This window comes from Acomys minous, assembly GCF_964271855.1.
Source record: "Acomys minous genome assembly, chromosome: 16".
NCBI classification, from domain to species: Eukaryota; Metazoa; Chordata; class Mammalia; order Rodentia; family Muridae; genus Acomys; species Acomys minous.
In genome coordinates this window covers 61,575,041-61,601,733 of record NC_140498.1, presented here as the reverse complement: position 1 = coordinate 61,601,733, position 26,693 = coordinate 61,575,041, and the positions used below count along the sequence as shown (strand labels likewise).

Here is a 26,693-nt window from a genome sequence, read left to right as displayed (position 1 = left end):
AGATTTCATATCTTTTGCTATAATCCATGTGGAAGGAAACAGAGATTGAATTTTTCTTCTACATTGTTTTGGGTTTGAACGTCAATGTGGCTGGCTTTACATAGACCCATGAGGAGGCATGACGGGATGGAGAACCTTAGCAAGAGATTACCCTCCTGTGCAGAGAGAAAACTCCAGAATATGAGGCCTGTTTGTAAGAAATGGAAAGTCCACAACATAACAGGTTAAGGTTCACTTTTAGTTAATTTTATGTGAGTTGTGACTCCATTTATTTAAAATTTATACAAATAGAATCAGAAGTAAATGTGTAATATCAGTGTAATAAACATGTAAGGGCTTGATTCAAAGCCCAGTGTAGAAAGCAGCTGACAGTCCAAAAGCTGACATGTGACCAGATGTGTGAGTGATAGATAAAACCTTAGTAGTAAATTCTGACCTAGGAGCAGCCACGACTGCAAGTTGGTGATAAGTGTGACGCAGAAAGCTCGATGTATGAATTAGAGATGATAAGGTTAAGTTAAGTATAAAAACCATGTAAGAAGCAGCCAGTTTCCTCGCTGTCACCATGACTACCTGAAATGCTGCCAGACGACAAGGGGCTCTTCCTGGACGGAGCAGACAGACAAGCTGTCAGATAACAACCCGAGAACTGAATCAAGTCGCAGCAGCGAACCTGTTCGACAGAACATTGCGATATCAGGTCGTATACCCTAATGGCATGACCTCCCAGAACATTGATATTATAAGATGCTAAATGCTACTCCTATTGGAATTAAGATAGTTTTAAGAGTATAATGGAATGGTATTGGTGGCTTGGCCTTGGAGCCTTAGCCGCCGCCTTTTGCTGTAGTTGTCTTTGTATTGCTAATAAATCTCTCTTGCTAAAACTTACCGCTTGCACTTGGCCTGCCTCCTTTGTTCCGGATCCTGAGTGTAAACTCTCTGCTCCCGACAATCAGTCAAGTACAAACGTTTCCTGCATGTATTTTCTTAGGTCTTTTGTCAAAAACTTTTGTGTATGTTTCTGCTTTTGTTTTCGGCTTTTTCTCTCCATCCCCTTTATTCTTTCATAGATATTGTACACATTCTTGATTATTCTAATTTCTTGTGATATTAAAGTATTTTCTAGTACTAAACTTTTTTAGTATGGTCAGTGTATATGTCACTCAACATGAAGTGGCCAATCAGAGCCTCCAGGCAGAGACGCGGAGGCGGGTTCTTCCGGGAGCCTTGCTGAAGAGCTGCGCAGGCTTGGGTGGTTCCGCGTGGTGTGCTCTGTCCTCTGCTGCTGGGTGTTGTGAGAGAAACTCAAGCAAGTTCCAAAGTCCCGACATGGTGAGTGGAGGGTCACTGCTCACAAACGGGAGGAGCAGGCTGCTGTGGAGAGCTAGCTGGAGTGGTGGGGCTGTGTGGGAAGACAGACCAGTAGGCTATTGGAGAATACGCACACGTGCTACTGAAATGCCCATCTCTGCAGTTCTGCAAATGGACCGGAAGCCTGGGCCATGTGCTATTGTGCTGTGTCCCTTCAGGACACTGTAATTCTAAGGGAGGTGCTCATGTCCCTGGAGACTTGCTGGCCAATCAGAGCCTCCAGGCAGACCAGCCAATATGAAGATGAGGCTCTTTCTTCTGGCTGCCACGCACAAGTGCAGCTCTCTAGCTGAGCTTTCTTTAATGGTCTGTGTGCTGTGCTTTGAGCACTGCTGCTGAGTGCTGTGAGGGAAGCTCAGGCAAGCGCCAAAGTGGCAACATGGTGAGCTCAGGGTCACTGCTGACTGATGGGTTATCTCCACAGGTGAAATAAGCCAATGGGGCCAGATTGACAGGTGGATCGCTGTGAGTTTGAGGGCAGCCTGGTCTACAAAGTGAGTCCAGGACAGCCAAGGCTACACAGAGAAACCCTGTCTCGAAAAACAAACAAACAAATATAAAAGTAAAACGGGCAAGTTTACTTTGAACTGAAATTCCTTGGCTAGTTCAGGAGCCTCAGTATACAAAGCCTGAGGAAATCGCCCCGCTGGACCCGCCCCTCCCCCCCACCCCCCTCAGCCCCCCCACCCCCCCTACCCCCCGTGCAACTAGGATTACAGGTGAAGGAAGATTAAGTATTGGCCACCTGCTGTACTAGGGAAGCCCTTGGCCCCAGGGGAGGGGCTTGGAGCATCTCAAGGAATGCTAAGAATGTGCAGAGGCTTTCCTTGCAGGGGGCAGGGTTGGAGAAAGAAGTGGGCTCTGACAGACAATGTAGATGACAACTGAACACCCACATTGGGGAACATCAGAAAAGTGGGCTACAGGAGCTAGTGTGGTGGGTCCTCCCTGAGGTTGTGTGGTCAGCAAAGACCAGATGTGGCCACATTAGGCCCGTGTTAAGCTTTGATGGAGAAAAGTAGAATTGATGATGTGAAGGATGCAGCAGTTCGTAGTAATTTGAAGGATTGCCTCCAACACACCCCATAGAAAAACAGTATGCTAACAGGCCAGTTAGAAGTCAGGATGCTAGGATACAAGATGCAATTCTTTAAAGCCTTACTTGATATAAGACATAGCTTGTGCAAAACCTCCTCACCTCAGCCTTTGTACTTTCTATCTTCTACTTCTCCTTTCTTTCTCATCCTCTGGAACCTTCCACTTAGGACTCTGTCACTGATGTTTGAAGGCACTGGGTCCTTAAAAATACTTCTGTCACTATCATTGCTGGGTGAATGTCTTAAGTGGCTAGGCTTGCTGTGTCCAGTCCATATTTAAATTGTTCAAAACATAACCTGGGGAGTAAATTTAAAGAAACTTAATGGCAGCAGGATGTAGAATGCAAAATCTGTTTTTAGCTGTCATTACAGAGATTTATTATTAGTTCGTTTTGTATTTGTGTGTATTATGTGTGTGTATATTATATGTATGTATGTATGCATATTAATTCTAGGACCGCTGCATCTAATGTCTTTGAGAAAAGTCTTTCTGATAAAGTAGGCTCACTCAGGTGGCCTTGAAGCCTGTCTGTTGCTTCCCAAAGAAATGGCCTTGTTTTCTTCTTGACAAAACTTAAGTTCTTTAATTAAAGGATTGTACCACAGCAGAGTTTAAAAATACTCACTTTAGTCATGTACTGAACTGTCCATTTCCATATCAGGAATAAGATTTTCATGTGGATCATGGCTTCTGTCTTCAGAACAGAACAGGATGCACAGTTTACTTTTACACTGCAGGGTGAAGCAGGACAGGACGTAACTAGCTCACAGACTAATGTTTAGGGCAGTCAGCTGCAAGAGTCAATACTATGAAGAAAGACCTGATTGAGGTAAGGTGATGATGTCATTTTTCAGAATGGATTAACTCATGCATGTGAATGGAAACAGACCAGATCGGTGGGTAAACATTTTGGGGAGGTTAGTTTTAACCACCGAATATTAAATTTCTTTTTAATTGACTCTCCTATGCAGATATGTGAAATCCTCATTGACACAGTTAAGTCAGCTCAGACATTTGAGACTTAGGCTACTGGTTGTTGGTGTCTGTCTGATCTTAGTGGCTAACATTGCACAGAAGGGCAAAGTCAAACAGTACAAGTTTGGTAGTAGAGTTTTTGGTGTCACTTATATATACTATAGTATCATCTGCCAATTAGGATACATTGAATGCTTCCTTTCCAAATTCCACCCTCTTGATCACTTTTAGTTGCCATATTGGTTAGGTTGGACATCAAGTGTTATATTAAGTAGAAATGGAGAAAGAGGACAGACTTCTCTTTATTCATATTTTAGTGGAATTGCTTTGAAGTTCCCTCCATTTAAGCTGGTGTTGCTATAGACTTGTGTAAATTGTGTTTAATATGTATAGGTATGTCCCTTGCATTTGTAATCTCTCCAAGACTTTTATCATGAATTGGTTTTGAATTTTTGTGAAGGGCTTGCTTATTGTCTAATAAGATGACCTTGTGATGTTTTTCCCTATGTCAGTTTATTTATTTTACCATGACTGGTTTTTCTGTCATGAGCCATTCCTGCATCAATGGAATGAAACTTCGTCAACCATTGTGGGTTATCTTTCTGATATGTTCTTGGATTAAGTTTACATTCATTTTATAGAGTATTTTTGCTTCAATGTTCATGAACAAATTTGGTCTGTAAATCTCCTTCTTTGTTGAGTCTTTACATCCTTCATAGTTAAGGTATTGTGGCCTCATAAAATGAACTGGGTAACTTTCCTTCTGTTTCTATTTTGTAGAGTACTTTGAGCAGTATTGAAACTAAGTCTTCTTTGAAAGACTTGTTGAATTATGCACTAAAAGTGTCCAGTCCTGCATTTCTTTCTTTATATATGTAAAGAGATTTATTTATTATTTATACAGTATTCTGATCACTTGTATCCTGCCCTCCACAAGAAGACACCAGATCTCATGACAGGTGGTTGTGAGCCACCATGTGGTTGCTGGGAATTGAACTCGGGACCTTTGGAAGAGCAGACAGTGCTCTTAACCTCTGAGCCATCTCTCCAGCCCCAGTCCTGCATTTCTTTTGTTGCATTCTTTTAATGAATTCTTTCATGTCACTAGGTGTTAGAGGTCTACTTATGGTAAATTGTTATGTCATCTGGGTTTAACTTTGGTAAGTGCTACATGTTGTTGTTAGGTTTACCTGTAAGTAATTAACATCATTAGGCCTATACCTATTAATTATTATTACAACAGTATAACCCGCTAGCAATCAGTCAAGACACAGACACCTGTTATATTTTAAAATACCCGTAGTTAACCTAGGGCAGGGCAGATATTAATTCTCTAAACTACTTCCCTTAGTGGGGCAGGTATGGGATACCTGTCCCAATCCCACAGCATTTAATTCTAATAATTTCTATCAAGCTACCTCACATCCAGAATCCCATATACTTGCTAATGTTCTTCATCAGGGCCAAATCCTCCATCCATGCTGGCCATGTGCTTCTCCTCCACCTAACTCATGCTGGGAAGACCTCCTTCTCTCCCTTGTCCTCAGATCTGTCTTCATCCCAAGATTCTCTTGGTCTTCCCAAGCCCTAGAACCTTAGCCATTTGTAGTCCATTTGCCCTGCCCAGGTGTGATGGTCTTATATTAGTTAACATCAAAATACAGCAGACCAATAGGTACCTATGAAGAAAATTATTCATTTTGTTTAGATTTTTCATTTTGGTGCAATACAGGCATTTAAAAGTATATCCTTATGATTTTGGAGATTTTCCCATTGTATGGCCTCCTGCTCATTTTTTTCTTTTTTCTTTTTTTCTTTTCTTTCTTTTCTTGTCTTTCTTTCTTTCTTTCTTTCTTTCTTTTCTTTTTTTTTTTTTTTTTTTTTTTTTTTTTTTTTTTTTTTTTTTTTGGTAAATGTGACTATTCTTTCCTTGTCTTTTAGTTATTTCAATAAGGGTTGTCCATTTTGTTGATTTTTCTCAGTGAACCAACTCTGTTTTATAAATCCTTCCATTGTTCTCTTTGTTTTTATTTTTTGATTTCAGCCCTAATTCAATAGTTTCTTCCTGTCTACTACTTTTACTTGTGCTTCCTTCATTTTGTTATAGACTTTTATATGTGCTGTAAGTGCTTAGTAAGAAATTCCTGTATATGTTATGTATGCACTTAGTGCTGTCAACTATCCTTTTTTTTTTTATTAATTAATTTATTCATATTACATCTCAGTTGTTAGCCCATCCCTTGTATCCTCCCATTCCTCCCTTCCTCCCACTTCCCCCCTATTCCCCTCCTCTATGTCTGTGTCTGAGGGGGACCTCCTCCCCCTGTATATGCTCATAGGGTATCAAGTCTCTCCTTGGTGACCTATTATCCTTCCTCTGAGTGCCACCAGGCATCTCCATCCAATGGACATGTTCAAATATGGGGCACCAGAGTTTGTGTGAAAGTTAGATCTCCTTCTCCACTCAACAGTGGAGAATGTCCTGTCCATCGGCTAGTCTGGGTAGGGGTTCGAGGTTTACTGTCTATATTTTCCTTGGCTGTTGCCATAGTTTGCGGAGGACCCCAGAGCCCAGACTCGCCTGTAGTTTTCCAGGACCTGCTGGATCCTTCTATTTCCTCATTCTCCCAGGCTTCTCACACCTAAAGTCTCAATAGGATGTCCTCCCCTCTTACCCACTTTCCTGGTAGGTACAGTTTTTCATGGAGACGTACACCTTGGACTAGTGTCTCGATATAAGTGAGTATATACCATTTAGCTCTTTTTGCTTCTGTGTGAACTCACTCATTATGACAATTTCTAGTTCAATACATTTGTCCTCAAATTTTGGAAATTCCTTGTTTTTAATAGCTGAGTAGTATTCCGTGGTGTAGATGTGCCACAGTTTCTTTATCCGTTCTTCTGCTGAGGGACACATAGGTTGTTTCCAAGTTCTGGCTATTATGAATAAGGCAGCTATGAACATGGTTGAGCATATATCCCTGTTGTGTGGTAGTGCATCTTCTGGGTATATTCCAAGGAGTGGGGTAGCTGGGTCTTGAGGGAGCCCTATTCCCATTTTTCTTAGAAAGTGCCAGATAGCTTTCCAAAGTGGTTGTACTACTTTGCATTCCCACCAGCAATGAAGGAGTGTTCCTCTTTCTCCACACCCTCGCTAGCATGTGGTGTCAGTTGAGTTATTGATCTTAGCCATTCTGATGGGTGTAAGATGGAATCTCAGTGTCGTTTTGATTTTCATTTCTCTGATGACTAAGGTGGTCGAGAATTTCTTTAAGTGTTTCTCAGCCATTTGATATTCCTCTGTTGAGAATTCTCTGTTTAGTTCTGCGCCCCATTTCTCTATTGGGTTATTCGGTTTGGTGGTATTTAATTTCTTGAGTTCTTTATATATTTTGGATGTTAGACCTTTGTCAGATGAAGGGTTGGTGAAGATCTTTTCCCAGTCTGTAGGCTGTCGCTTTGTTCTCTTGACAGTGTCACCTGCCTTACAGAAGCTTCTCAGCCTCATGAGGTCCCATTTATTAATTGTTGACGTTAAGGCCTGGGCTGTTGGTGTTTTGTTCAGGAAGTTGACTCCTGTGCCTATGTGTTCCAGACTCTTCCCCACTTTTTCCTCTAACTGGGTTAAGGTCTGTGGTTTTAGGTTGAGATCTTTAATCCACTTGGACCTGAGTTTTGTGCATGATGACGAATAGGGGTCTAACAACTATCCTTTTATCATCACTTTTATTGTGTACTATATGTTTACATATGATATGCATTCATTTGCATTGAATTCTACAAGGTCTTTAATATCTTTCTTTATTTCTATCTTGATCCATTTTCACTCTGGGGAGAGGTATTTAGTTTCCATGAGTTTTAAAGACTTCCTTTGTTTCTGTTGTTGATGATGTGTAGCTTTAGTCTATGCTGGTCAGATAGAATGCAGGGGTTTTTTCAATTACCATGTACCTTTTAAGACTTTCACGGTGTTTGAGTATGTGTTTAATTTGGAGATATTTCCATTTGTTTTTGAGAAGAAGGCAAACTCTTCTGTGTTTGTGTGGAATGTTCTGTAAATATCTGGTGAATTCTTTGGATTTTAATGGCAGTTAGCTGAAGCATATTTCTGTTCATATTATTCATGCAGAATCAAGCAACAGGTAAACCCTTCTCTGCCATGGACTCTTTTTTGTGAACTATGCATACTTTGCAAGAAAGTTTCCAGGTCCCCTTCTGAGGATCTCCAGCAGCCAGGCAGGGCTGTTTCAAGTTTTGGCCCTGGAATCCCCCTACATCATTCCCTGGCTGCCCCCTTTTTCCATCTCCTGCTCACATGGGTGCCAACTACATGTGTTCCATGAGAAGGGTTCTCAGATCTTCAGCTTGTGGTGTTGGCCTCTCCACACCTCCAGACAGCAACACCCCAGGACTGCAGAGCTGCTGTGGCTAAATCTCCACAGTGCTGGGATGAGCGATCACACTCCTGGGGAAACTGAGAAGCTGAAGCCATGGAAAAGGCAGCAGCACCCAAAGCATCAGTTGTAGTTGCTGCTTACAGGGAACTCACAGGGTGGGAGATTTGTTCAACTGGAGCTACTCTGTGATCTCCAGTGCCAACTCTATTGTAGGCTTAGATTTTTCAAAACCTACTTTACTTAGGGTGCCTAAATCCTATTATCTTCCTTTTAATCTACCATCGAGAGGTAGGGGAGAAAGAAGGTTCATAGAAGAAAGAGGGTGTGAACTAGTTTAGAAGTAGTTCTTTGGGGAGATTCTATTCTTCCTTAACAGGGTACCAGAAATCCAGTCCAATAGGAAGTACCAAACAATACCATGAATCAGTGACAACAGATGATAAATGCTTGTTCTGCTTGAGTTAAAGATAAATGTCTCTACAAAGCGAGTCCAGGGCAGCCAAGGCTACACAGAGAGACCCTGTCTCGAAAAACCAAAAAAAAAAAAAAAAAAAAAAAAAAAGGATAAATGTGTGTTCTGTTGGAATTAAGCAATATTACCCTGCATTGTTTCTTTCTCAGGAGAAAAGTAGGGCACTAGAACATCCCCAATACCTCTACCTTACATCCCATCCAGTTAGTTTAAAATGCTTTGTCTGTCTACCTAGGCACAATGTAGCAGGAATAGAGTTTTTCTTGCCTAGGTAGGATACAATATACCTGAAATAAAATTGACTCTTCCTGATTATCTTTTTTAAATTACTCTGTGAATGGTCTGGGTCACAGTGTCCTTTCTCAAACCCATATTATGTTCTTGACCAGTCAGTTTTTGTCAAATGGTCAGTAAATTATCTCTGACCTGAGTTTGGTGTCCATGTGGTCAGTGTGGGCTATTCCTGAACCCCAAGAGGCCAAAGCTAGCAGGCTTGTAGGCTTAAGAAGGTTTCAGCTGCAGATAAGCCAATTAAACACGCAAAAATGTTAATGATGAGGCATGCCCTCATCAGAATGGATGATTACTATGTCTGTGAGAGATTACATTGATTGATGAGTGATGTGGCAGGCTCTTCCAGTAAGGCTGAAGTATCCCTTAGCACGTGTGCCTGGGTTGGAAAAGAGATCAGGCTGCATATAAGAGAGTGCTCAAGTAAGCAAGCAAGCGAGGGAACAATGTTTGTCCATTGTTTTTGTTATAATTTTCTAGGTTGAGTTTCTCTTCTAACCTTACAGAATGTTGGACTGTGAGCTGACAGAACCATCTAAAAAAGCAACAAATGGGGCAGAAGAAAGTGCAGTCTGTGGGTTTAGAGAGAAAACGGGACTAGGTAGTTTTAGATGGCAGTCAAATCCTGAAAGAGAGGAAGGGATTTTCAAGGAGCTTAGCAGCAGTAAAAAGAAAGCCCTACTCTGCATTGGAAGCCTAAGATGGGCAACACCCATTCTGCTACACCTTAAATGAATGGAAAGTATAGGCAAAGTGATTGCAAAGCAGGCACTTCATATAAAACCTACTCCAACCTGCAACTCTGGCCGATGGCTGGCATATTTCATCTCAGTTTAGAAACCAAGGTTGGCAGGATCACCCATTGCTGTAGTGGTGTTTTTGTTTTTGTTTTTTAAATATTATTTATTATTTATACAGTATTCTGTCTGCAGGCCAGAAGAGGGCACAAGATCTCATTATCAATGGTTGTGAGCCACCATGTGGTTTCTGCCAATTGAACCTAGGACCTTTGGAAGACAATCAGTGTTCTTAACCTCTGAGCCATCTCTCCAGCCCCCATTGCACTGGTTTTTAAAACAAGAAAGATGCACAATTCAAGGTCATGTATTCTGTCTTGTGACTTCAGTTCAACGTTGCTCCAACTATTTATGTTTTGCAGAGCCAGTGCCCCAGTAAGGAAACTATGAGATTTCATTTCACCAGGCTTTGGCTATGTAGCCCGTGTTGCATTTTGAGACCATAAGATGTTGAGATACCTAAGCTCTGAGAAATACATCATGGAGAGATGCGTATACTGAGTTAAAGTAACAAAACTGAGTGATGAATGAGACAATGCAGTTAGGGCCATCTACATCCTGTGAAACTGAAGCCCCATGTATCTGAGACAAAGCTAGGGTATTTGGTGTTTGAGTTGCTTGATTTATTTATTTATTTATTTATTTATTTATTTATTTATTTAGTCTCCATCCAATCTTGCCTCACTATATGTACCTTCCTCTCAATTAGAATGGGAAGGTTTATTCTGTGCCATTGTATATTGTAAAGGTGTAACCTGTTTCCAGATTTTAGAAAATATAGCTATCAAAAGATTTTCTGGAGTGTCAGAAGTGTCTTTGTACTCTTTTTTTTTTTTTGGTTTTCTGAGACAGGGTTTCTCTGTTTAGCCTTGGCTGTCCCGGACTCACTTTGTAGACCAGGCTGCACAGCGATCCACCTGCCTCTGCCTCCCGAATTCTGGGATTAAAGGCGTGTGCCACTACGCCCGGCTTCTATTCCTGAATAGTGGATGAGCTATTGCAGACTGTTAGGATTATTGAAGTTGATTGAAATGCATTTTCACTGTGGGTCAATAATGACCAATATCAGAATTTAATTGATCAAATCAGAATGACTCTGGTTAGTGTCATTCCTTTAAATACTTATCTTCTTCTTCTTTATTTTATTTTATTTTATTTTATTTTGAGACAGGGTTTCTCTGTGTAGCCTTGGCTGTCCTGGACTCGCTTTGCAGACCAGGCTGGCCTTGAACTCACAGCGATCCGCCAGCCTCTGCCTCCCAAGTGCTGGGATTAAAGGCGTGCGCCACCACGACCGGCTCTTATTTTATTTATTTATTTATTTATTATTATTATTTTTAATTTCCTTTCTTAGTGGAGCTTTTGTAGTAGGAGTTTATCTAGATGTCCTTTTAGGGATGATATTTGAGTGGCTGTAGACTCAAGCCATTTTATGTTTTTGTTTCTTCTGTGTTGAGTTTGAACCTGTTTGTTCAGCTTCCTTCTCATGCTATCAAGCATCCATGACTATAGACTGAGCCGCTCATTAATGAACAAATTAATTAAATCCCTTTACAGCCTGACCTCTCCCTCCTCTACTCCCAGTCCCACCATCATTCCCCCTTTCCCCAAGTAGCCCTCCTTCTCCTCAGTGAAGGGGAGGCCCACAAGTGCTATGAACCTCCCCTGGCATCTCAAGTTGCAGCAGGACTAAGAACATCCTTTCCCAATGATGCCTAAGGAGGCAGCCCAGATAGGGAAAAGGGGATCCAAAGTCAGACAGCATAGTGAAGATGGCTCCTATTCCCATTGTTAGGGGACCACATGTTCACCAAACTGCACATCTTCTATATATATGTAGTCAGCCTATGTATGCTCTTTGATTATGGTTCAGTTTCTGTGAGTCCCCATGAGCTCAAGATAGTTGACTGTAGGTTTTCTTGTGGTGTCCTCAACTACCCAGGGTCCCACTATCTTTCTTCCCAACCTTCCCCCAAATTCCCTGCGCTCTGCCTATTGTTTGGCTCTGGGTCTCTGCATGTGTTTTCATCAGGTGCTGGAGGAAGACTCTCAGAAAACACTTATGCTAGAAACCTGTCTGCAAGCATAGCAAAGTATCATTAATAGTGTCAGGGATTGGCTTTTTCTCCTTTGGGTAGGTCTTATGTAGAGTAGCAAGTTATTTGCTTGCCATTTCTTCAATCTCTAATCCATCTTTATCCTATACTTTTTGTAGGCAATATAAATGTTGGGTTGAAGGCCTTAAGGGTGGTTTTGTGTCCCCCTCCCTCCGCTGGAAGTCCCACGTGGCTATAGAGGCAGGCAGATTGCTGTGAGTTTGAGGCCAGCCTGGTCTACAAAGGGAGTCCAGGACAGTCAAGGATACACAGAGAGGCCCTGTGTTGAAAAACAAACAAAAAACCAAACAACAACAAAAGTACTATTGCTACCCAGCACATCTTCCACAGTGGGCAGATGAAAAACACAGTTTTATTAGTCAAGGTTCTCAATATGAGCACAACTGGTAGAATGGATCTCATTCTGTGTATTTTGAAAGTAAAATTTTTGAATGTCTCACAACTGTGGCCCTGCCATTTCAACCTTGACTATCCACCAAAAGAAATGTAAAGACTCTAGAACTTTTTTTGTCCATGAAGCTGGATGTCTTATCTGGTGCTCAGTATACTCCAGAACTCCAAAAATTAGGATGTAACGACACTAGAGGAATGAAAATTTCCTAGCCAAGACTAATGAAAACAGGCAAAGAAAGAAAGCTTCCTTCTACAATATCTTCTTTATATGTAGGTTGACACTCATAGCTGTGGCCCTGATTAAAGATCAATATTATCGATCCGCATTAAGGAAAGGTCTTTCCAGTTTGAAAGCCTTATTTCAGAAAACTCTCTCCAAAAAGAAAGCATGGGGTACTATATCGTGAGTCTGGACAAGTTCATATAGAGTTCTGCCTGTTCCTACTCATGCTCAACTAGCACATCCATGTCTAAAGATGGTCGCAATGTAAAGACAGAGACATCTGCGGCTACTGTTGGGTAAAAATCATGCAGGAACATATACCAATTATAAAAAGAAGGACACACTTGCTTTCATGGAGGACCAGAAAGAGTTTATTTTAACTAGCCCTGTCTGCTCTGACTGAGGCCTGTGACATCACTGTAGGGAATTCCATTCCTTCTTTTTTTCTAAGCCTTGTTTCTATTTTATGATCACAGGTGTTTTCCTGTATATATTTGTACACAGTGCCTACAAAGGCCAAGAAGATCCCAGATCTCCTGGGGCAGAATTTACAGCAGATTGTTAGCTACCATAGAACTTCTGGGAAATTCATAAAGCATCTTCATTACTATCTGTTGCTCTAGTCCCAGGCGTTCTCACACTATCTCCTGGCCTCCCTGGCCACCAGGCAAGAATAGGGTACAAAGACATGCATTCTGGCAAAACAGGACTCTAATTAGGATTAACAGGTATGGGGAGAGTTTGGTGCAAGGTGTGGCTACAAAATTTATACTGAGGATCCATAGCCCAGGGTAAATGACTTCATGACTTCCATCAAAGCCACAACCCCATTCTTGGTGGTTTTATTTGTTTGTGGATTTTTTCTTTTTGTTTTTTTGAGACAGGGATTTTCTGTGTAGCCTTGGCTGTCATGGACTCACTTTATAGACCAGGCTGGTCTCTAACTCCCAGCAATTGGCCTGCCTCTGCCTCAGGATTGCTGGGATTAAAGGCATGCTCTACCTCACCTGGCCACACCTCCCATTCTTTCTGATCCTTACATAACCAAGGTGTGATTTTCAAGGAAATGAATTGGCCTCCAAAGTGTTGTGGTTACTGGCATATTATCTGAAACTTGTGTAATTAAAAAGCACCTGGGTACCTGTGTGTCACAGCAGGGAAGCAGCATGACTGCTAGTCTGTCACCTGAGACATTACCTTGAACATCATGCCTGGCTCACTCCCTGCCCTTGCTGAGTCCCTATGTCCTCTAAGAGCCCTCTGCTCAGCAGAGACCCACTGACTCTTCTCTCCTTGCTGGGGAAGGCGCTCTCATCCCCCACCCCTCCCTCCCTTCACACCTCCACTCCATCCTCTACCCCAGCCCCACCCCAGCCCTAGCACAATTGTGAGTTTTTGTTTTCTTTTTAATTCCCTTTCCACTGAGGATGATGTGTTGATTCAAGTTTTAGTGCTTCAAAATGATTCTCTCTATTTTTTTAAAAGATGTATTTATGTATACAGTGTTTCTCCTTCTTCTATGGCTGCCCACCAGAAGAAGGTGCCAGATCGCCCTGTAGATGACTGTGAGTCACCGTATGGTTGCTGGGAATTGAACTCAGGACCTTTGGAAGAGCAGGCAGTGCTCTTAACCACAGAGCCATTTTCCAACCCCTCCAAAATGATTATCATCTCTTGCCTGCTCCTCTCCCAGGTTTTTTTCCTATCTATCATGTGAAAGGTTGCTGCAGTTTTCCTGAACACAGCATGAAGCCACAAAACAACAATCATGTTTCCTAAACTGTCTTTAATTTGGAATCTTTTGTGTACCCTTTCACTTGTGGGATAGACTGATAACTCCACTCCAAAATGAGCAATGGCTTTGCAAGCTGTGCGTCCTGATGCCAGGAAGAAGAAGGGAAGTGCCTGAGGGTTTTGCTGGGACCTCAGGCAAGCTCAGAAGTTGGGACCTGGTGAGCTCAAGGGCAAAGGGGGAGGGGCAGGCATCTGAGCTCAGGAGGCCTGAGTGGCTGGTTCTGCCCTGGGGTGAGTGCAAAGGTAGAAATGCAGGCTCTTGGAGAACTGGTAGGAGTGCTACTGAAATGCAAATCTCTCCACTTAAGGAAAAAAGACTGGTCCTGCAATGGAAGCCTGTGCCAGGAACTACTGTTCTGTGTCCCTTCAGCACACTCTAACCATAGGGAAGTGCTCCTGTCACTGAAGACTCAGTGGCCAATCGAGGACTCTAGGAGACAGAGAAAGAGTGATCTTTTGGGTACCATGCTGTAACTTCCGCTCTGTAGAGAAGTGGACTTGAGTGACTGTGTGCGATATGCTCTGAGTGTTTGTGCTGGGTGCTGTGAGGAGAGCTCAGGCAAGGTCAGAAGACACAACATGGTAAGTGCAGAGTCACTGCTCACAGTGGGAGGAACAGACAGCTGAGCAGAGGAAACTGGTGTAGTGGGTCTTCCCTGGGGCTGCGAGATAAGCAGCAGCAGATGTGGCCACCTGTGAGGTCCTTTTCTGTCTTAGTAATTTTCTGGACTTGGTGATGGTCTCTGACTACCTGCACTGTGTGGATTACATCTACACAAAGCATTGGGAGCAGGGCCTTGTGAGTAGAAACATCCTTGGCAGGATTACAAACTCAGACCCCTGGTTTCTCTAACTTCTTCTAAAAATTCTGTTCTCAGCATTAAACATTTATGTTTAAGATATATTTGGAAGCCCGGCATTGTGCCACAGGCCCCAAATCCAAGCACTTAGGAGGCAAGTAGCTCACTGTGTCTTTAAGGCCATCCTGGTCTGCAATGTGAGTCCATCGCAGCCAAGGCTAACACAGAGAAACAATGCCTCCAACAACTCAAAATATAAACAAACAAACAACCTAAATATATATATATGTCATTAATTTATTTTGTCGAGGTTGTAAATGTTATCTCATGTCTTGTGTAACGCTTCAGTATTAAGCTGTGACCTCTTGCTGTCCTGGTATTCATTGCATAGATGTGGCTGGCAGTCACATCATGACATAGTCCTGTCTCAGCTTCTTGACTACTGAGATTAACAGCATGAAAAAATACACTCAGTTTAAAAATCATTTGTATCATTAGTAATTGTTTATATAATTTCTCTGACATGAGCCCAGTATTCCTAAACTGTTTCTCTTCCTCCCCAAACACTGATGATTGGCGTTTATCTTGCAAGGCTATATCCTATTCAACGAGTGAGGAATGACAGAAGTGGACCTCAGTTTTCAGGATCCTTATAAAATGACTTGGTTACATTAGAACATCTGTATCAGGAAATTAGTGGAGGAAGCCACAGAATTATGTGAATATATTGTCAATAAAGGACACAGTTACAGTGTTATCACTATTATGCTTTCTCTTGCACACCTGTATGAGATATTATAGGATGCAGTGACCTATGATGATGTGGATGTGAAATTCACTCAAGATGAGTGGGCTTTGCTGGATCCTTCCCAGAAGAGTCTCTACAGAGAGGTGATGCTTGAGACCTACAGGAACCTCACTGCCATAGGTAGGACTATGAATTTTATGTTGCTTTTTAAAATCTAGTGACAACTGTTTCTCCATTGCTATTATTTGTTATTGGAATGTCAACTGAAAATAAGGATGAATTAGATGAGTAAATCAGCCAGATGTCTGACGTTAACTGAAGGGTAACTTGAATTTTGCCTAATTTCCAATAATATATTATGCATTTTTGGTTCCTCTATTTTAGGTTACAGTTGGGAAGACCATAACATTGAAGAGAATCTTCATACTTCTAGAAGATATAGAAGGTAATTTTCATATGCAAGTTGATACGAATATTCCTGTGAATTACTTTTAGTGCATCCTTTAAGTTGTAAAGAAAAGCAAGAGTGTAAATATGCACTGTTTGAAGTGTATCGATGATTATTAAATTCTGACAAAGACATGTACCTCAAAATCAGGTATCTGCGTTTTTTTGTTTGTTTGTTTGTTTGTTTTTTGGTGTTTTGAGACAGGGTTTCTCTGTGTAGCCTTGGCTGTCCTACACTCAATTTGTAGACCAGGCTGGCCTCGAACTCATAGCGATCCACCAGCCTCTGCCTCCCTAGTGCTGGGATTAAAGGCATGCACCACCATGCCCGGCTCTGATTCATTTTTGTAAGTCATTTCTCTAAGAAAGAAGATAAGAAAACAATGCATTAACAAATATCACCATTTGAATCATAGTGAGCTAGATTGTACAACTGCTAATCTCTTTAGTCTCGTATTACTTAGATACTGCAGAAGATGTACACATTAACCTTCTATGGATACAAGCCGTGTTGGCATAGGAACATTGAACAAAGCAATATAACCCTCTCTTACCCAGAAGAATTAGAAGATTTGTAGTGGTACCAATAACGTGTAGACTTTCTGAACGTAATACTGTGTATAATGAATGGCTTTTCCAATTCATTGGCAATACATCCACAAACTCACACTGCATGAGTACTATCAATGTGGATTGCCTCTGTTTGCCTCGGTTCATTTTGCAATTGTAGTATGACTGACATGATAGGAAAAATTTTAATGCAACCAGAGTGGTAAATCTGACTTCTCCCAGTTCTCTTCCTACATGTGAAAAACCCTCTTCTATAGTAAAAGGATGCTATAAATGTGGTCCATGCAATACATGATCTTAAAATCACACGCCTCTAAGGAGAGGCAAAATAAAACTTGAAGAAGGAAGGAAAAATGAAAGTCAATAAACTGACATTACCATGAGATCTGATTACTTTTAAAATTTGACCAAAATGTAAAATTAATTCACAGAGATAAAAAAAAATTAATCAGTGTAATGAATGTGGTATAACTTTAACATGTGCGAATTATCGTTGCAGGAAAGAAAGAAGATACACTAGAGGAAAACCTTCTTTATTTACTCAGTGTGGTAAATCATTGTCATGTCAAAGTCATCCTCAAGGGCAAGAAATAATTCCTGCTGGAGAGAAACCATATGAAGATATTCAGTATGGTGAAGCCTTTGTAAGTCACAGTAGTCTCCAAATTCATAAAAGAACAAAAACTAGAGAGAAACCCTATGAATATAAACAATGTTTTATAGTCTTTGAACATCAACGTTCTCTTCAAATTCATGAGAAAATTCATACTGGAAAGGAACCTTATGAATGTCAAAAATGTGGTAAAGTCTTTGCACAGCACAGTTCTCTTGACAGGCATAAAATAATTCATACAGGAGAGGAACTTTATGAATGTAGTCAATGTGGGAAAGCCTTCGCACGGCATGAGAGTCTTCAAATGCATGAAATGATTCATAGAGGAGAGAAACCTTATGAATGTAACCAATGTGGTAAAGCCTTTGCAAAGCACAGATATCTTCAAATGCATGAGAGAATTCATACAGGAGAGAAACCTTATGAATGTAATCAATGTGGTAAAGTCTTTGCACGGCACAGGTCTCTTCAAAGGCATGGAAGAATTCATAGAAGAGAGAAAATTTATGAATGTAATCAATGTGGTAAAGCCTTTGCAGAGCACAGTTCTCTTCAAATGCATGAGAGAATTCATAGAGGAGAGAAACCTTATGAATGTAGTCAATGCGGTAAAGCCTTCGCATGGCGCACATCTCTTCGAATGCACACAAGAATTCATACAGAAGAGAAACCTTATGAATGTAATCAATGTGGTAAAGCCTTTGCACGGCACTGTCATCTTCAAAGCCATGAGAGAATTCATACAGGAGAGAAACCTTATGAATGTAATCAATGTGGTAAAGCCTTTGCACAGCACAGTAATCTTAAAAGCCATGAGAGAATTCATACAGGAGAGAAACCTTATGAATGTAATCAATGTGGTAAAGTCTTTGCACGGCACAGGTGTCTTCAAAGGCATGGAAGAATTCATAGAAGAGAGAAACTTTATGAATGTAATCAATGTGGTAAAGCCTTTGCAGAGCACAGTTCTCTTCAAATGCATGAGAGAATTCATACAGGAGAGAAACCTTATGAATGTAATCAATGCGGTAAAGCCTTCGCATGGCGCACATCTCTTCGAATGCACACAAGAATTCATACAGAAGAGAAACCTTATGAATGTAATCAATGTGGTAAAGCCTTTGCACGGCACTGTCATCTTCAAAGCCATGAGAGAATTCATACAGGAGAGAAACCTTATAAATGTAATCAATGTGGTAAAGCCTTTGCACAGCACAGTCATCTTCAAAGCCATGAGAGAATTCATACAGGAGAGAAACCTTATGAATGTAATCAGTGTGGTAAAGCCTTTGCATGGCAGAGTTCTCTTCACATGCATGAGAGAATTCATACAGGAGAGAAACCTTATGAATGTAGTCAATGCAGTAAAGCCTTCGCATGGCGCACATCTCTTCGAATGCACACAAGAATTCATACAGAAGAGAAACCTTATGAATGTAATCAATGTGGTAAAGCCTTTGCACAGCACAATCATCTTCAAAGCCTTGACAGAATTCATACAGGAGAGAAACCTTATGAATGTAATCAATGTGGTAAAGCCTTTATATGGCATAGGGATCTTCAAAGACATGAATGAATTCATACAGGATAGAAGCCTTATGAATGTAATTAATGTTGTAAAGCATTTGCATATCACAATTTTCTTCAGAGCCATGAAGGAATTTATACTGGACAGAAAATTCATGAATATAATGTCTGTGGTAAAGCCTTTGAATGTTATGGTCATCTTCAAAGGCACGAAAGGTTTCACACAGGAGAGAATCTTTATGAATGTGTTTCATATTTTGAAGTCTTTACATGCCTTTACATACGAGAGAAATTCATTGAATGTAATTAATGTGAGATAGCATAGCAGTCCAGAGTATCTCATAGACTTGTTCTATGAAGCAGGAATTTTGAAGAACCGGCCCACCTAGTCTCTACAGAGTGGGACATCTGTTTCCCAGTGTCATGATTGTTCACCATTTAGATAGTCAATGTGCTCCCAGCAATAAAGAACAGTGGTTTGATTCAGTGGCTATTTGACCACATTTGTTTCATAGATGTTCATCAGCTTAATTGCAGTATACTGGATGTGCCGCCCGAAGCAACTGTGTCTCTCTGTCAGGAAGTGGGGTGTTTTAGACGCAGTCTCTCTCAGCTAAACTCTACTTGCTGTCATTGGTAAATCCTGTACAATACCAATTATCCTTTTGTACATCACAGCTTAATACTGAAGTGTTACCCAACACATGAGATCACATTTACAACCTCCACAAAATTATATATATACACACACACCCACATATATATACATATATATATATAGTTTGTTTCTTTCTTTCAAGGCATTGCTTCTCTTTGTTAGCCTTGGCTGCCAGGGACTCACACTGCAGACCAGGCTGGCCTTAACTCACAGCGAGCCACCTGCCTCCTGAGTGCTGGGATTTGGGGCAATGGCCACAATGCCGGGCTTCCAAATATATCTTAGACATAAATGTTACATGCTAAGAACAGATGTTTAGAAGAAGTTAGAGAAACTAGGGGTCTGAGTTTGTAATCCTGCCCAGGATGTTTCTACTCACAAGGCCCTGCTCCCAATGCTTTGTGTAGATGTAATCCACACACTGCAGTTAGTCAGAGACCATCACCAAGTCCAGAAAATTACTAAGACCAAAAAGGACCTCACAGGTGGCTACATACATCTGCTGCTGCTTATCTCGCATCCCCAGGGAAGACCCACTACACCAGTTTCCTCTGCTCAGCTGCCTGTTCCTCCCTACTGTGAGCAGTGACTCTGCACTTACCATGTTGTGTCTTCTGACCTTGCCTGAGCTCTCCTCACAGCACCCAGCAAAAACACTCAGAGCATATCTTACACGGCCACTCAGGGCCGCTCCGGTACAGAGAGGAACTTACAACATGGCACCCGGAAGAACACTCTTTCTCTCTTTCCTGGAGTCCCTGGTTGGCCATTGAGTCTTGAGTGACAGGAGCACTTCCCTATGGCTAGAGTGTGCTGAAGGGACACAGTGCAGTAGTTCCTGGAACAGGCTTCCATTATGGGACCAGTTTATTTATTTATTTATTTTATGTGGAGAGATTTGCATTTCAGTAGCACTCCTACCTGTTCTCCAAGACCCTGCATTTCCACCTTTGCACTCACCCCAGGGGAGAACCAGCCACTCAGGCCTCCTGAGCTCAGATGCTGGCCCCTCCCCCCTTTGCCCTTGAGCTCACCAGGTCCCAACTTCTGAGCTTGCCTGAGGTCCCAGCAGAACCCTCAGGCACTTCCCTTCTTCCTGGAATCAGAATGCACAGCTTGCAAAGCCTTCGCTCATTTTGGAGTGGAGTTATCAATCTGTCCTACAAGTGAAAGGGTACACAGAATATTCCCAATTAAAGAGAGTTTAGGAAACAACATTTTGGTTCTCTGTCTTCATGCTATGTTCAGGGAAACTGCAGCTACCTTTCACCTGATAGACATGAAGCAAACCTGGGAGGAAAGCAGGAAAGAGATGATAATCATTTTAGAGCACTTGTAGTTAACCAACACATCATGCTCAGTGGAAAGGTGATTAAAAAGAAAACAAAAACCCACAGTTGTGCTAGGGCTGGGGGGTGGAGGGTGGAGTGGAGGTGTGAAGGGAGGGAGGGGTGGGGATGAGGGTGCCTTCCCCAGCAAGGAAAGAAGAGTCAGTGGGTCTCTGCTGAGCAGAGGGCTCTTAGAGGAGATAGGGAATCAACAAGGACAGAGAGTGAGCCAGGCATGATGTCAAGGTAATGTCTCAGGTGACAGACTAGCAATCATGCTGCTTCCCTGCTGTGACACACAGCCTACCAAGTGATTTATCTATACAAGTTTCAGGTAGCATGCCAGTAACCCCAGCACTTTCGAGGACTGTTACTATCCTTGAATATATATCAAATTTGTATAAATTTTGTAGCCACGCCTTACATCAACCTCTCCCCATACAGGTTAATAATTCTAGTTAGAGTCCTGTTTTCCCAGAATGCATGTCTTTGTATGCGATTTAGGATTGGCGGCCAGGGAGGCCAGGAGATGGTGTCAGAAAGCCTGGGACTAGAGCAAGAGATAGTAATGAAGGTGCTTTATGAATTTCCAGAAGCTCTATGGTAGCTAACAACCTACTGTAATTTCTGCCCCAGGACATCTATGATCTTCTTGGCCTTTGTAGGCACTGTGTACAAATATATACAGACAAACACCTGTAATCATAAAATAAAAACAAGGCTTAGAAAAATAAGAAGGAATGGAATTCTCTACAGTGATGTCACAGGCCTCAGTCACTGCAGACAGGGCTAGTTAAAATGTACTCTTTCAGGTCCTCTATGAAAGCAAGTGTGTCCTTCTTTTTATAATGTATATATGTTCCTGCATGTTTTTTACCCAACAGTGGCCTCACATGTCTCTGCCTTTACATTGCGACCATCTTTAGACATGGATGTGCTAGTTGGGCATGAGTAGGAATAGGCAGAACTCTATATGAACTTGTCCGGACTCACGATATAGTACCCCATGCTTTCTTTTTGGAGAGAGTTTTCTGAAATAAGGCTTCCAAACTGGAAAGACCTTTCTTTAATGCAGATCTTTTGAGATGATAATATTGATCTCTAATCAGGGCCACAGCTATGGGTGTCAACCTACATATAAAGAAGCTATTGTAGAAGGAAGCTTTCTTTCTTTGCCTGTTTTCATTAGTCTTGGCTAGGAAATTTTCATTCCTCTAGTGTCTTTACATACTAATTTTTGGACTTCTGGAGTATACTGAGCACCATATAAAACATCCAGCCTCATGGATCAAACAAGTTCTGGAGTCTTTACGTCTTTTGGTAGATAGCCCATGTTGAATTAGCTGGGCCACAGTTGTGAGACATTCAAAAAATTTACTTTCAAAATACACAGAATGAGATCCACTCTACCAGTGGTGCTCATGTTGAGAACCTTGACTAATAAAAGTGTGTTTTTCATCTGCCCACTGTGGGAGATGTGCTGGGTAGCAATAGTATTTTTGTTATCGTTTAGTTTTTTTGTTTGTTTGGGGTTTTTTTGTGTGTTGTTTTTCAAGACAGGGTCTCTCTGTGTATCCTTGACTGTCCTGGACTCCCTTTAAGGACCAGACTGGCCTCAAACTCACAGCAATCTGCCTGCCTCGGCCTCCCAAGTGCTGGGATTAAAGGCATATGCCACCACTCCCCGGCAGCAATACTGTTTGTAAAAGCATTATTCCCTGATCCACTTCTATAAAACTATTTACTTACCTCGAAGACTACACCTTTTATAATCCTTCATTCGTTAAGAGCTTAATTTGATTTTAGCAGAAGAAAACCCCTAACGTAATGGAAACATCATTGAGCTTTTGGCAGGAGAGAGACATCTTATTTTGTTTGTGGTCAGGTTCCTGGTAAAGCTGCTTCCTCTCTCTGTACAAATGCCTCTTCAGTAGCTTCCCTGGGCTCTCTCTAGTGGGAGTTGGCCATATCCTATTCTACCACATCTTCTCTGATTCATCACCTCTTCTTCCACACAGTCATATCACGATCGAGCCTGGGTGCTGCTTCCTTCTTTAAATTCACTTAACCTTCAATTAGGATGAAAGGACTATATTACCATATATGGATCTACTTTTCTTTACTAGATACCTGCTCTATACCAGGCTGGCCTTAAACTCAAATCTGTTTGCTTCTGTCTCCTGGATTAAAGGCATGTTTTGTATTACAACTAGATCACACAGACGTAGAAGACCTTTGGACGTGATCTCTTTCCTGCTGGGTTACATAAGCCTAAGAAAGTCTTTGCATGTGATCTCTTAAGAGAACAGCCATGTTAGGAATTAACACTCTTCTGGGGAAGGAGGCATCTTTGCGAAAGGAAGGGTCCTTGCAGTCTATGTGGGTGACTCTAGCTGAGACGTGTAGCATCAGGAGTTAAGACTCTCAAATTGCCAAGACTATAGCCAGGAGGGACTTCCAGTGGAGGGAGGGGGACACAAAGCCACCCTTAAAGCCTCTGACCCAAAATTTATCTTGCCTATAAAAAGTATAGGGATAAAGAAGGATTAGAGCCGGGCGTGGTGGCGCACGCCTTTAATCTCAGAACTCGGGAGGCAGAGGCAGGCGAATCGCTGTGAGTTCGAGGCCAGCCTGGTCTACAAAGCGAGTCCAGGACAGCCAAGGCTACACAGAGAAACCCTATCTCAAAAAACCAAAAAGAAAAAAAAAAGATGGATTAAAGATTGAAGAAATGGCAAACAAATAACTTGCTGCTCAACATAAGACCTATCCAAAAGAGAAAGACCCAATCTCTGACACTATTAATGACACTCTGTTGTATGTGCAGACAGGTTCCTAGCATAAGTGTTTTCTGAGAGTCTTCCTCCAGCACCTAATGGAAACAAATTCAGAGACCCAGAGCCAAACAATAGGCAGAGCGCAGGGAATTTGGGGGAGGTTGGGAGGAAAGATAGAGGTATCCTGGGTGATTGAGGACACCACAGAAAACCTACAGTCAACTATCTTGAGCTCATGGAGACTCACAGAAACTGAACCATAATCAAAGAGCATACATAGGCTGACTACACATATATAGAAGATGTGCAGTTTGGTGAACATGTGGGTCCCCTAACAATGGGAATAGGAGCCATCTTCACTATGCTGTTTAACTTTGGATCCCTTTTTCCCTATCTGGGCTGCCTCTTTAGGCATCAGTGGGAAAGGATGTTCTTAGTCCTGTTGCAACTTGAGATGCCAGGGGAGGTTGATAACACTTGTGGGCCTCCCCTTCACTGAGGAGAAGGAGGGCTACTTGGGGAAAGGGGGAATGGTCGTGAGACTGGGAGTAAGGAGGGAAAGGTCAGGATGTAAAGTGATTTAATTATTTAGTACAGTAATTAAAATTAATTAATTAAAATTAAAATTAATTTAAAAAATTAATTAAAAATTGGCCAGCAAAATAGCTTAACATTGATTACTACCGGTTTATACTATATCTTATGTAATTTAGGCGTACAGTCTATAGTTGTGAATGTGTGACAGCATGAGAAGGAAGCTGAACAATTTCAAACTCAGCACAGTAGAAACAAAACATAAAATGGGTTGAGTCAACAGACACTCAAATCTCATCCAGAAAAAACTAGGTAAACTCTTAGTACAAAAGCTCCCGTAAGATGGCCAAAAAAGGGGAGATAAGTGTTTAAAGATATGACGTTACCTAGAGTCTTTCTGATTTGACAAATTATATTCTGATATTGGTCATTAGGGACTCACAGTGAAAATGCATTTTAATCAACTTCAATGATCCTAATGGTCTGCAACAGGTCATATACTACTCAAGAGAACAAAGACTCTTCTGACACTCCAGAAAATCTTTTCATAGCTATATTTTCTAAAATCTGGAAACAGGTTATATCTTTACAATATACAATGGAACAGAATAAACCTTCCCATTCCAATTGAGAGGAATGTACATATAGTGAGGCAAGAATGGACGGAGACAAAAAAAAAAATACAGCAACTCAAACACCAAGTACCCTAGCTTTGTCTCAGATACATGGGGCTTCAGTTTCACAGAGTGTAGATAGCCCTATGACTGCAATTTCTCACTCATCACTCAGTTTTGTTACTTTAATTCGGTATGTGCTTCTCTCCATGACATATTTCTCAGAGCTTAGGTATCTCAACATCTTATGGCCTCAAAATGCCACACGGGCTACATATCTAAGCCTCGTGAAATGAAAACTCACAGTTTTCTTCCTGGGGCACTGGCTCTGCAAAACATAAATAGCTGGAGTAAGGCTGAACTGAAATCACAGAGACAGAATACATGACCTTGAATTGTGCATCATTCTTGTCTTACAAACCAGTGCAATGGGGGCTGGAGAGATGGCTCAGAGGTTAAGAACACTGGTTGTTCTTCCAAAGGTCCTGGGTTCAATTCCCAGCAACCACATGGTGGCTCACAACCATCGATAATGAGAACTGGTGCCCTCTTCTGGCCTGCAGACAGCTACTGTATCAATAATATATAAATAATTTTAAAAAAAAGTACAGCAATGGGTGATCCTGCCAACTTTGGTTTCTAAACAGAGATGAAATATGCCAGCCATGGACCAGAGTTGCAGCAGGTTTTATATGAAGTGCCTGCTTTGCAATCACTTTGCCTATACGTTCCATTCATTTAAGGTGTAGCAAGAATGGATGTTGCCCATCTTAGGCTTCCAATGCACAGGTAGGGCTCTCTATTTACCAGTGCTAAGCTCCTTGAAAATCCCTTCCTCTCTTTCAGGATTTGACTGCCATCTAAAAGTACCTAGTTCTGTTTTTTCTCTAAACCCACAGACTGCATTTACTTTTGCCCCACTTGTTGCTTTTTTTAGATGGTTCTTTCAGTTCACAGTCCGACACTGTATAAGGTTAGAATAGAAACTCAACCTAGAAAATTACAGCAAAAACTATGGACAAAAATTGTTCCCTGGCTTGCTTGCTTACTTGAGCACTCTCTTATTTGCAGCCTGATCTCTTTTCCAACCAAAGCACACTTGATAAGGAATACTGCAACCGTAGTGGAAGAGCCTCCCACATCAATCATCAATCAATATAATCTCTCACAGATATAGCAGTCAGCCATTCTGATGAGAGCATGCCTCATCATTAACATTTTTACCTGCTTTAATTGGCTTATCTGCAGCTGAAACGTTCTTAATCCTAGAAGCCTGCTCGCTTTGGCCTCTTGGAGTGCAGGAATAGCCCACACTGACCACGTGGACACCTAACTCAGGTCAGAGATAGTTTCCTGACCATTTAACAAAGACTGACTGGTTAAGAACAAAGTATGGGTTTGTGAAAGGACACTGTGACCCAGACCATTCACAGGGTAATTTAAAACGATAATCAGGAAGAATCAATTTTATTTCAGGTGTATTGTATCCTACCCAGGCAAGAAGAATTAATTCTATTCCTGCTACACTGTGCCTAGGTGGATAGACAAAGCATTTTAAACTGATTCCATGGGATATAAGGTAGGGGAAACTGGGGATGTTCTAGAGCCCTACTCTTCTCCTGAGAAAGAAACAATGCAGGGTAATATTGCTTAACACCAACAGAACACACAAGTATCTTTAACTCAAGCAGAACAAGCATTTATCATCTGTTGTCACTGACTCACAGTATTGTTTGGTGCCTCCTATTGGACTGGATTTCTGGTATCCTGCCAAGGAAGTACAGAATCGCCTCAAGGAACTGCTTCTAAACAACGTCACACCCACTTTTTCTATCGACCTTCTTTCTCCCCTACCTCTGGTTGGTAGATTAAAAGGAAGATAAAAGGATTTAGGAACCCTAAATAAAATAGGTGTTGAAAAATCTAAACCAACAATAGAGTTTGGCACTGGAGCTCACAGAGTAGCACCAGTTGAACAAATCTCCCACCCTGTGAGTTCCCTGTCAGCAGCAACTACAACTGATGCTTTGGAGCTGCTGCCTTTTCCATGGCTTCAGCTTCTCAGTTTCTCCAGGAGTGTGATCGCTCATCCCAGCACTGTGGAGATTTAGCCACAGCAGCTCTGCAGTCCTGGGGTGTTGCTGTC

The 26,693-nt window shown here is 41.6% G+C and overlaps 2 protein-coding genes across 3 annotated transcripts in view; one reads left to right on the top strand and one right to left on the bottom strand.

Moving 5' to 3' along the window:
* LOC311587539 (uncharacterized protein) overlaps positions 1–19,118 on the top strand; it is a 167,708-nt gene extending 148,590 nt beyond the window's left edge. For both annotated transcript variants that reach the window (XM_084764497.1, XM_084764498.1), the window contains exons 3-4: positions 15,864–15,924; positions 16,996–19,118. In XM_084764497.1, the coding sequence (XP_084620623.1) occupies positions 15,864–15,924; positions 16,996–18,685 (1,751 nt within the window). In that variant the 3' untranslated portion in view covers positions 18,686–19,118. The remainder of the gene's footprint in view (positions 1–15,863; positions 15,925–16,995) is intronic.
* Positions 1–26,693, bottom strand: part of LOC311587541 (uncharacterized protein) — a 297,218-nt gene that overhangs the window by 243,635 nt on the left and 26,890 nt on the right. The gene's annotated exons all lie outside the window — the stretch shown is intronic.